The 12334-nt window shown below is 42.9% G+C and overlaps 1 protein-coding gene across 6 annotated transcripts in view; it reads right to left on the bottom strand.

The window, feature by feature from the left end:
* Nucleotides 1-12334, bottom strand: part of ARHGAP24 (Rho GTPase activating protein 24) — a 246748-nt gene that overhangs the window by 23592 nt on the left and 210822 nt on the right. For 5 of the 6 annotated variants that reach the window (XM_085058128.1, XM_085058129.1, XM_085058127.1 and 2 more), the window contains one exon: nt 6640-6762. In XM_085058128.1, the coding sequence (XP_084914254.1) occupies nt 6640-6762 (123 nt within the window). Of the gene's footprint in view, nt 1-2446; nt 3783-6639; nt 6763-12334 lie in introns of those variants that run through there. The other variant, XM_085058130.1, reaches the window with a different exon arrangement.

Here is a 12334-nt window from a genome sequence, read left to right as displayed (position 1 = left end):
GCAGTAGAGAAGGCAAGATAAACTCCTACCCTGGAGTTTAGAACATTTGCACACCCCAAAAACCTGCTTAGGAAAAACAACCCTGAAATAAGAGCATGACTAGATACAGGAAAAGGAAAGGTGACAATTTTGAAAACATCACCAGGAACTTGTCACAGTTGATCACATCAGAGCCTGCACCACCTCCCTGGCCACAGCCAACGCCTCCTTCTCCACAACTCTGGCTGCCCAAATTCACCACATTATTGAATGTTCTCACCATTACATGCCACCCTCAGACACTGCTTTCTCCACTGACCCTGCTTGTTCTCTGTGAAGGTTCCTGTGGTGGTACATAAACAGAGAACATCTTCTCCAAGCTGGAGTTTAAACATGCTTGGCTCCATCTCTGTTCACATGCTATCCTCTGAGCACTGACTTTTCCTATGACATGGCCCCCAAACAAGTCTGGCATGTATTTTCTGGTGCCAATCACAATGGAACTTTGATCTGGATTTCCAGGAAGGGTTCTATACCTGGTATCATTGGTGGAGATGATATCATGATTCTCTTGTCCTTCCCATGACTATCCAATGGTTTTCCCTGCTAATTTTATTTTCTGCATCATATTGCACAACTTAGAACTAATTGATCTGCTTTACGCAAGTATGGATTAGATTTGCAGAAGGCTAGTTTTGTCTGATTTTGTACTTAGGTATACAATCTGCAAATGAAGTTGTAATAATTCAGTAAAGCAATTAATAAGACAAGAATAGTTAGCCTAACGTGCCAGTGCAACCATAGTAAAGGCTTGACTGAGTCCTGTTCATGTTAATCTTTCAGTTGACTTCAGTGGGACATGGACCTAGCTAAACATATGCCCTAGCATTCTGCAGCTCTGATCTAGGGGCCTTGACAGAAAATGTATGCAAGAAAGCAACTGAAACAAACTTTACATAGAGCAAAGCAATTTAGCAGCATCACCGCCATCACTCTGTCCTCTGCCCCAAGCACTGCTGCTTCACTGCGAGTTTTAGACATGGAGAGTTTCTGTATGAGAACATATGGGGGAAGAATCAACAGCTGAAGCTCTTCTTGGAGCAGCTAAGGCACAAAGGCAGCTGTCTGCAAAATTATCAGTTAATCCTTTATTCAACTTCCAAACATTTCTCAAATAGTTAAGGGTATAAATGGGGCACAGGCAGCTCTAATTCACACTGACACCTTGAAACGCAACACACATGCACATCCTCCTGGCCAGCCTCCAGCAGGACTGAACTCCAGCAACCAAGTGCCTTGGGGAGGGGGTACAGGGGGCAAACAGCTCCCAGTGCTATCTCAGCTGCAGGTGATAGCTGATCTCTGCAGCAGCTCTGCAGTGAGCCCCTCACTGGCTGTGATCCTTCGTTCCAAGACATCGCCCCTGACTGCCTGCTCGCCAACCCTCGAAAGCAATGATGTCACTACATCACTGCTGAGCCTTGGGAGCAAAGAGCTGCGTGGTCTTGGAAAAGGGCAAACGGCAGCACAGAGGAACAGCTGAGGAAGGAGCAGGAGAAGAGGGCGATAGGATTTGTATAAGCCTTGTGTAAAATAATTTCTCACACTTCAGAAAAACATGACAATTTAGACCTTTCACTTGTATTTCTCTGTCCAGCAGAGCTTTTAAAACAGCACTAATATCCTCTTCTTCCCCCACACAAAGTTTTTGTCCTTGTCATGGAAACAGCTTCTCCCCACCCATCCCAAGTGCCATAGCACCTTATCATCACTTGTCACATCTCTATCTCAGACATGTACTTCCTACTGACATATGACATCCAATCTCCTCTTTGCCCTCTTTCCCCAACTATTGTCATGCTCTGCTTCAACAGGAGTATGTGCAATGCAGAACAAACTGGCCATAAACCTCTCTATGCAGCAGGTGAAAAGGCAAATGCAGGCTGCAGGGCAGCACGATGAAGTGGCAATGCAGCACTTGCACCAGGACAGTGCATTGTAGAGCTACACTTCAATCCATCAGAAGCCTCTGAAACCAAGGACTCAGGCTCCTGCAGATGAACATTTATCACCTTGCTTTGCTCCCTCTCTTCTCCCTCCCTCCTCCCACACACATAAAATGCAAATATAAACTCTTTTTCCCGATGTTCTGCCGAACAGGCAACTCAGAGCATCTCTGATTCCCTCAGTGCTCTCACTCAATCCTGCTCAGAGGCACTGCAATAATCTTGTCTCATTCCACCTCATTCCTGCATTCATGGGCTATTATGTAGAGACAGTAACTGCTGGCCAGCTACAAACAAATGAACAAAGGAGTAAATAAATCATTTGTGGAATGTTGGCATCTGCATTGTTTAATGCCTTTTGTTTCGGTGCTCTCATCTGCCCCTGCACACAGAGCCCCCTTGACTTCTGAGAAGCCATGGCTTCACCAGCAAAGCAGAACACAGCGACAGAGCAGACCTACCTTTGCGGAAACTAAAACACCGCTTAATTCTCCTATAAGTAGTTTTAGGAATGAAGGGAGCTGCTGCTAAGGCACCTGGGCTGCGCACTCCAGCATTCCTGTCTTCAGGCATCATACAGGCCAGAGCCACCACGTCCCTCCAAAGCTCTCTTTTACCAGCAGCATCCAGACAAAACACCACAATTGCTCATCTTTACTGACTGCTGAGGAGTTTCTATAATAGTGTATTTTCCTCTGGAGCTAGGAGATTTGTGGTCTTCTAGATCTTGGGTAGGGCTTGAAAGGATTTTGATGTTCTCTTCTCTGCTTCAGTTTTGCTTTGGGGAATAATTTCCTTCCATCTATTTCCTTTCGTTTCTTTTATTTCCTGCGGTGAGACAACTGCCTATTATGCAATGTCACAACAAAAGAGTTTCAGCAAAAAGACGTATCTTCCATTCAAACAGAAGTGCCTGCACAGATGGAGGGGGAGAAAGACCTCTTCCTCCCAGCTGGAACAGGAGGCTGAGTGGCAGAGACTCTAATTCCACAGCAAAAGCTCAGCACTGTGCGGTGTGCAAGGGGAAAGAGAAGAACAATACCAAAAGGCCACGGAAGAATCCTCCAGGATGCAACACTCCTCGCTGGCACCCTTTATTTCTGCAACTGAGAAGCAAAAATAACAGTCCCTTCGCCCGAAAGGCTCTTTGTCCATACCAGATTCCTCTCAAAAGTCCTTTTACACAGCCAGCTCCTCGTGTGATGCTCTCACGGGCTCCTCGCTTGTTTTATCGCCTTCCAACTAGCAGGAGCTCTCCCGGGAGAGGCGCGTCAGATGCGGCAGCGGCGCATCCTTGCCGGCAGGATCCCGGGAGCTGGCTGGGAATCCGTGCCTGTAGCGGGGGATGCCGTGCCGGCTCTCGGTGTCGCTCCGGCCGCTCGGCGGGGCTGGCGGCGGGGCTGTGCCGCCGGAGCTCTGCCTGCGCGCAGCAGGTGCGGGGAGGACGCGGCGAGCAGCCGCAGCGCAGGTTTGTCTCCTCGGGTGACTTTGAGTTGACTTCAGGCGCCTGTCATGTGCGGCGGCGGGGAGAGCGAGCAGCCTGTGCCTGGCTCCTGCAGGAGGTGCCAGACCTTACACCACTACCCCTGCTAAAATGCTCATGCTCCTTCTTCTCGCCTGCTCCCTCCCCCCCCTTAGTTGCAGGCTCTGTAAAAAATTGCCTTTTTGATCTAATCGGGAAGGGAATTTCATGTGCAAACAGGCATTATATGCCCTGCCTCATTTACATTTATTTTCCCTTTCAGATTTTTTTTTCCAGTCACCTTATTCTTTTGGTGCAAAAAGCAACCTATTTCTGATGATCTTAGCAGATTCCCACTTGCCCCCCTCCCACCTTCTCTTTCTAGCAGAGGTTAACAAATAACAATTTAATGATAAGGTTAATCATTTACAGAGCTCCTTGCTCTGGTACCAGGAGTCCTCTCCCACTGGCAGACAAACTTTAAATATTAGTAGCTCACCAAGGCTTGTACACACGGGCTGCACACACACACACACACACACACACAGAGCTTACTGCTTACTTACAATGCTTAGAAGAACCAGAAAATTCACATTACTCAAAGTGGCACTTGACTTGTGTGACAACAGGCTATTGTGGTTTACCATTAAGTACTGAAATTTAGGAAGCTGATATAAAACTAGTGGTTTGATCAATTAGCTGTCTGAAATAATTTTGTGTTCCAAGTAATTACTTGTTACTGGCTAATCATCATCATGTGATTGCAACTTTCCTGTATTTTTTTATAGTTATTATAATATATAGAACCATTTTTAACTTCAGCAGCTACAGCTCATAAAGGCAGGCCCTTAAGACATCTTAAGCCAGAAGTGCCTGTCTTAAGAAGGGTCAGACTGTTGCAGCAGCTGTAGCAACATCCACGTAGCAAAGGATAATAAAAATATGAGTGTCTCTGAACATTCATTACAGAACAGTTAACAGGATTGATTTATTTATATTTGCTAAGACAGCTCTGACTATCAAGTAGTTAATAAAATGGGGGACATGTTGAAAACTCTGTTCTTAATGGTGACACATCCCATGATACTGCCTTTGCGTTATCACAACCAAAATTTCTTCATGAACACTACACCCTAAATTATGTTCCATCTATTCTCGTGTTTTCCAGGGAGTTAACCGTTTGCTTTCCAACACAAACAACCCTGAATATTTATTCTTGCTCAAGAAACCCAACAAGAAAAACAGGAACATATTTGGAAGCGTTTCAGTACAAAAGAATTGAAAAGGTAATGCAAGGATTGCACCTCTCTAGTTTTATGGAAATCAGTAAGCAAAATCCTCAGTGAGGTGCTTCCCTCAGTAACTGGCATTAAACATTTCTACAACAATGATGGTGTCCTGAGAATTTTCTTGGTGGCTGGAATGATTCCCAGCTGCAAATCAGAAATAGCTCTTGCCCTATAAAAGCAAATGAGGAGCTGGTGAAGAAAGCACAGGGTCAGGACTTGGGAGATTTGGTTTCTATTTGTAGCTCTGTGCACGGACTTGGGCTAGAATTTAGTTTCACCTAATCACAGTTCCCTGCCTGTGACATGTAGAGACTTCTTCACTTGCAGAAGAACAGCAAGGCTGCCTTTCCTTATTATCTGCCACATGAAGATACTGTGGTGCAGGAAGCCAAGTGCAGAAATCCACAAAGATACTCTTTGAAAAATCCACTTCTGCTAAGTCCCCAAATATATGACTGCCACAGCAGCTTATGCTGTTACTGGACTGGAGTAGGAGAACACTGAGGAGCTCAATGTGAGGCCTGCTCTGCAGAGAAAGCTGGGATGGGTAATCTTTGTGCTGTAGAAAACCCCAGGTTTCTTACCTAGCCTAATTACAGAACACTGCTCCTTGCACCTTCCCTTTCCCAAACCAATTCCATATACCTGTATCAGTTCATGCCTTTTAAGACGAACCTTTCACTTTGTGAGTTTGGGGTTTTTTGGTGGTTTTTGGGTTTTTTTAAGCATTCCAATACCTACATTCCCAGATTCAGGACTGTGCCAACTTATTTAACATAAAGGGTGAGATGACTGCGTTTCACCATCTTTGCAAGACACATTTCCACAGGAGAAGCCAAAAAGAAAGCAGTCAAGTTTCAGGGATGCCAGGCAGGCCCTAGCTGATCAAGTCCCTCAGTGCAGCCCACCAGTGAGGCCAAAGTCCTCTCCTATACACTGTGTGACCTGAATAAAGCACAAAGAAGGATGGCTGGCTTACAAGAAAAGTTTTTTTTTTAATGGTAGTTTCCTTCAGTCTCTCCCTCCTCCCTCCTGTGATCTATCTGGCAGTTGAGAAAAAGTCATTTGAAGTCAGCGACTAGAGTTTTCGGTGGTAAGTGCATTTCTTGGTCATGAAACAGCACAGACAATCCTGCCCTCCTGACTTTTCCAGCAACCTGCAGACCAGACCAATCGTTTGATACAATGCAGGTGGGTCTTTCACCGTGGAAAAATATTTCTGTCCCCAGACTTAGAGGTTTGAGAGCTCCAAGGAACAGTCTGATTAACATACAGACATTTTGTGCAAGTGTATCAATCATACTCGTATTACAATAGAGACATAATCACCACAAGAGTAATGCTGAAAATTATAACAATTTGCAGCCCATTCAACATAAGAGAGCTTTCTAAAAAAACCAACTAGACTCCCGACAAAAAATGTTGGTCCAGTGCTACCAAAATCATGGGAGATGCCAATCAAATTCCTATACTGTTAGTGCTAATATTCTGAGGCACAGCTTTATATAATACTATTACTGGTCTTAGCTGTCACTGGCAGGAGAATTGCTGACAGCTTTTCGAACAGGCATTTAAGAAACGCATGGATGGTTTTTCAGCTGGTGATCAAAGGAATTACCCTGCCTCTCCCTGCAGGAAAGCCGATTTCATACAAGACCAATCTTCTGTGAAAACTTCCCCTCGCACTACCATGTGTTACCCTCATCAAGGGAAGTGATTCCAGGCAGTTCAAAGTCTTTTAATTGAGCCCTCTGTGTGGAAACATGTTTACTCCCCTTTGCTGGAAAGATGTAGACCATTCTCCTCATCACTTCAAAACTCTGGCTGTGGCTGAGAGATACCAGAAGAACCCCTCTGTGTCTTTGTGTATCTGTGAGCACTGCATGTTCCCTCAGTGACTCACCTCCTCCAAACGGTGCCCATATAACCCTGCGGATGGACTTCACCCAATCCTCCATGTCATTCTGCGTGCTCGCCATGAGAAGGTAGGTCTCATGATTAGCTGTCATCCGCTCTCGGTCTCCTCCTGCAAGAGAAGATAATTGCACTTAGAAACCCTTTTGTTTCCATGTCCAGCCAAGCTCCTGCCAGTCTGACTGCTGGAAGCAGGAGCAGCAGCTCCATAGCAAGCAGACATGAATACTGTGCAGTGCAGCGCTTGCTGTCAGACATGGCATGAAAAGAAGGTCCTGTAAGTACATTCCCCATGAGACAGTGAGAAGCTGTCATGCTTCCAAAAGGAAATGAGAGGATAAATGTCATCAGTAAACAAAAACAGCCCCATGCTGTTCCAAGAACCACAGGGGCCTGCACTAATCTGTAACTCGATACACGCACTGGAAATTTCACAGCAGTTACTGTACCATGATGGAGAGAATAAATGCAAAGACAGATAAGGGTGCTTTGAACAAGTGGGGATGACTCCATTCTTATTTTCAGGAACACGCTGTGCCACATTCATGGCAATAACACTTGATACACCCAAGTGTTGCTGTGACTCTCTAAGGAGAAGGCAGATGAGACAGTACAGCCTGCTGCCTTGATGGGTCCGATGAGGATTAGATTAAAAGGGAACACACTGCCTTTTTATCCTTTATTTAAAGGATGGGCCCACAATAAGAAGGTCAAAACCAGAACTTGACTTGCCACAGCTCCAGGTTTTCAGACCTGTAGTAGTGCTTCACCTCCATTCTGAAAGGTACTATGTTAGTGCAAGGGCACGTGGGGATTCAAACCACCTTTCCAGCACTGCAGAATGCCAAACCCTTCCAGAAGAAGAGTGGCATTTTGAAGCCCTGTCACTGAGCCAAGGGCAGGCACAAGTGCTTCATACACAAATGCAATGCACCTAGAAATCCTGTCAGTCCTGTGCTCACCTCTTTCCAGCTTAAATTCCCATTTTTTATCCTAGTCATATCTAAAGTAAATATCTCTGTTCATTACAACAGGAATACTGCTCCTGGAAGAGTGCCATGCTTAGTACTGGGCACTGAAACAGCTAGGTTTCTGAAGAGAAATCTCTCAAGGGCTAGAAAATCCTGTCAGAAGTATTCTGAATTAATCTACTCCTGTAGACTACATTTTACAGAATTAGGACACACAACTGTAAAGGGGACTTAACTGAAACTTGATGAATGCAAAAGCCAGACACAGGAAGATTCTACTGAAAATTTATTTTTAAGGTTTGCACCACTATTCAAAACTTAAATTTGAACTTGGAGGTTAACAGAGACTCTGGTTTTCTACAGTCAAAACACATTCAAACACCATATGTTCCCCAAAAAGGCATCCACAAGTAACGCAACAACCTGAACTACAATACATTTTAGACTATACCACAGTTTAAAAGTCTAAAGAACACTACTTTTTTTTTTTTCCTAAGACACAGTAAAGACTTTCTTAACTTAAACTGGCCTATTTTTCAGATCATCTAGAATTCTCACCCTGAAAGGACCGAAAAATAAAGATTCAAGCATAAAATCTCAATGTATTGTCACAGCTATTAAATACAGTAGTAGTAAATACAGTAGAGAGAAAAATCATGCACCACCATTGAGCCCTTTTTGTGGCTTATAAAAACTGAAAAAAATTATTTATCATGTTGCACTGTAGCTCCTTTTCATTTCAGTGGACTAGGATCCTGCAAGGTGCCACACAAAAAAGAACAAAAAATGTGCATAAACATAATACATATCAAATCCAGGAATTAAAAAAAAAGTGGTGATCTGATTTTTTCACTAAAGAGACAACGAAAAAGATGACATGTGATGGTCCTCCTCTCAGGTGCTGCCAGATAGATCCATATTCTTTTAATAGCCTGCATATTTAAATTCAACAGATTATGTAATATTTGTTTGGCAGATTATGTAGTATGTACCAAGTTACCATGTTATGACAAATTGGAGGGTGTTCTCCAGATAAAGCGGATTAATACCGTAAGTCTAGCTAGTTTATTTACAGTGTGAATTCCAGCGCAGTATTTTAGCTCAGGCAAACACCCAGTCAGCCAATACACAATCAGCCTGATTTTGCAGGGAAGGAAAGCATAATGTTTGGTTATTACCTTGTTAGGAGAAAATGGAGTTTTCCTAACAGAAGGAGCTTCAGCATTACACAGCAATTCTGGATCTACTTTGTAATTCAAATTCCTTTCTTTCACAACACAATACTGGATCTTGCAGGGTTTTCCTACTTGTATGTTAATGTAGTTATTACTCATTAAGTAAAGCCTCATTAAAAGATTTTTTTGGGATGCAACAGCACTTGCATTTGTGTTTTACTGCAAATGTTAATTTTTAGTGAGACTATATTTTAAATACAAAATGCACAAGATAAGAGAAGAAGAAATGACCAAGATTTGGGAAAGAAGTCATCTCAGATAAGAAATATTAGAAAAACAAAAAGAGAATTAGAAGGACCTTTCTGAATCTTCAGCAGGACTGCAGGACACTTGTGAAAAATGTTTAGAATATCCACTCTTACTTTTTTTTCCTTTTAATACTTCTGTTATCATTACAATGCAGCATGAGTAGATCACAATCTCCAAAAATCAAACATCTATTCATACCACAGGCACCAGCATTAAGTACACAAACTTGAGAACGGTGCTCAGCATGAAGCCCATTGAAGCTGTGCATCCATATTCCTTTCCTCATGCAAACCATAATCTGTTTTCCCTGTATTGTTTTATAGCTTCAGATTATGCCTTCTCAATTTTCCTTGCCTGCATATGGAGTCCAAGAAATGCCTAAGCCTGTGTGATGTGGCCTGGTTGTGAACAACCAACTCAAGGGGCTGGAATATGAACTCCACTTTTTTCCCCATCTTTTTCCCTTTGTTACTTTTCAGGTGTCACAGGAGCTGGAAGGAGCAGAACCCAGTCTACCCTGACCAGAGAAGCTGATTCTGGCATGTCCAAGATGAAAGCTGTTTACACAACTGATGTGTATATCCTGTATATTCCAGCCTCTGGAAATGGCCAAAAGTAATTGGATCCACACTGTTTGGAGTCTCAAAAGTACAATGTACCATCACATAATGCTACTCCTGTAGCCCTAACCAGATCCCAATGCACTTCATTGTCTTGGCAGCAGCAGAAATGAACTCCTGTTTATTGAAGGAATCTATCCATAACACCCATATGGATGCCCAGGGCTCTGTCCTGCCAGCTCAGGAGCTCAGTGACACACAGACTGATGCTGCTGCTACCTCCAGCACCAGCAAGGGATTTTAAGAACTCTTGCCAGCATCCAGAAAAAAATACCCAATCTAAAACTATAATTAAATTACAGAGAGACCAATTTCTGCAGGGATCCACTCTGCAGGGGGAAAGAGAGGGACCAGGCTGCACTGGTGATGCAGCACCACAGCTCACACTTGGGAGAGGCACTAGAGCAGGACTGCAGTGAAGGGGAATTGCATCCTTCAGTACCAGGCTCAACAGCTCGGCACCTTCCTGTCGCCCATCCATTAAAGGAGAAGGCACAGAAGTTCTGGCATGCAGTCCTGTTTTTACTATTTTGTAGACTCTTCCTCTCTAACCCAACACCCCTCCTTTACCTCGATGTGCCCAGGCTGAACTCTGAACGAAATATTGCCTTTGTCCTTTTAAATGCATCTTGGGTTTCTTGCGAACAGTGGTTCCAGCATTCTTGAGAATGGAATGCAAAAGGATTAAATTCATACCAACTGTTTAGCAGAGAATTTTCTCCCAGGAGGAACATCAAAAAACTAGGATTAATCCGATTTTTCTGAGCTGAGAATGTCATGGCCAACCTCACAAGAACATTCACATTCCAACAAAAAAAAAAAAAGTAAAATAAAATTGGGGACCAATTTCAAAGTGAAACAGTTTCCTATTCCCTTATGCATTTCTCTTAGCCAAAGTTTCTGAAGCCCTTACTCTCAGCTTGGGACCTGAAAGAATATGAAAGGCAGACTGGTCTTACAACAGAACCCACTGGGTTTTCTTTAGAAACATCCTCCTGCTTGGATGCTTTGTATTTGTTTTTTCAAGAAAACGCTAAATGGTAAAATTTTAGCCTTCTGATGTTTCAGATGAATACACTAAGTACACTTCCATGCTATATTCAAACAGAAACTCCTGCCTACTCATCACCTCACAGCATCTTTTTCTCTGTTTAGGTGGATGATAGGACTGTAGCTTATCATTCCTGATCAGGACTCCAGTTAGTATTTCTTCAGAAGCAAAACGCCAATAATTATGACAAAATTCATGGCTTTTCCACTGCACTTTGCATCTCACATTTTCCCCTCTGTTGCAAATGAATGGCACACTAATTGACATATTTAATCTATGTCTCTAGCAAAACCCACCTGAATTTCCTTCATCAACTTTAATTTTAAAGCATTTGTATTCAGACATTTTAATGCAAAGCAGAAATCATCTCTGCAAGTTGTGGAAATGTAATAGAATATCAGAGAGCAAGATAAACAACCTTATTCTCTTTTTTTTCCCCTAATAAAACTCCTTGTTTAGGAACAAAACAGAAATTCTCATTACCCAGCCTTGAAAGTAAAACAACATTAACCAGTGCTGCTTTAAAGCACAGGTCTGACTTGACAGACTGATGAGCTCCAGTTCAAATTCACATGTCTGCCTCCCATATACCAGCACTGGAAACCATGAGATCCATCTATCCTGAAATGAGACAAAAAACTATCATAGGTGCTAAACTTATCATCATGCCCAACTTTAATGAAATGTAAGAACTCCTCTGCTGGCCACTGCTTCTGTTCATGAACTGTGTGCACTTGGAGTCTGACAAAAACCACATGTGGGTGTCTGGATGATCTGGGCTCTTGCACTGAGCCGACACGGGACAATTTATTCTTCAAACTGCCATCGAGCTGGTAGATGAATTTAAACACCAAAATGTTTTACTTTCATTCCAGCCGGGACAGTGGAAAAACCTAACTGCAAAAAGCTTGGTCAGAGCACAGGCTGAGCACAGCCAAATGAAGGAGCTGAGCTTCAGAACATAATTGTATTTTAATGAGATTTTAATGTCTTATTGGGTCCAGCATTCATTAAGAACTTTTCTTCATAACGAGTGTGAATCTGCGTTGAAGGTTTAGCAACTGCGCCATCTCACTGCATCAAATAACCGATTTGAAGATCAGAAAGAGACAAAGCTACTTGAAACTTGCTCTCTGTGTATTTGGGGGGGTTTTTTTGTTGTTTGTTTATTTATAAATCTTAAAAGCTTCTTTACTCTGCTCACGCCTGGTAATTGCTCCTGTTCCTCTGGACCAAGAATTTAAAGTCTCCCCTCTTGGCTCACCCAAGATGAAGAAAGGATTACATAGCCTAAGTTCAAGTCACTGCACTCTTCACTACAAAACAGAAAGTAGTCTGGAGAGCCAAGTTCTTAACTATCATGCAAATTTCATGTCATCAGAAGAACACTACATAGCTGCATTACCTCTAAGGCCTTGATGACAAGTAATAAACCGGGCTGAGGGAGATATACAAACTACAACTCCAATTACAGTTTCCTAGGACTGTTCTATCTGCTGTTCTTATTTTCTCAAACTGGATAAATGATTCAAGGTTGTTTACTCTTCTAAAAGGACAC

The sequence above is a fragment of the Lichenostomus cassidix genome, chromosome 4 (assembly GCF_008360975.1).
Source record: "Lichenostomus cassidix isolate B80296 chromosome 4, HeHo_3.0, whole genome shotgun sequence".
NCBI lineage: Eukaryota > Metazoa > Chordata > Aves > Passeriformes > Meliphagidae > Lichenostomus > Lichenostomus cassidix.
Note: the sequence above shows the minus strand (reverse complement) of the source record. Positions and strands in the feature narration are given on the sequence as shown.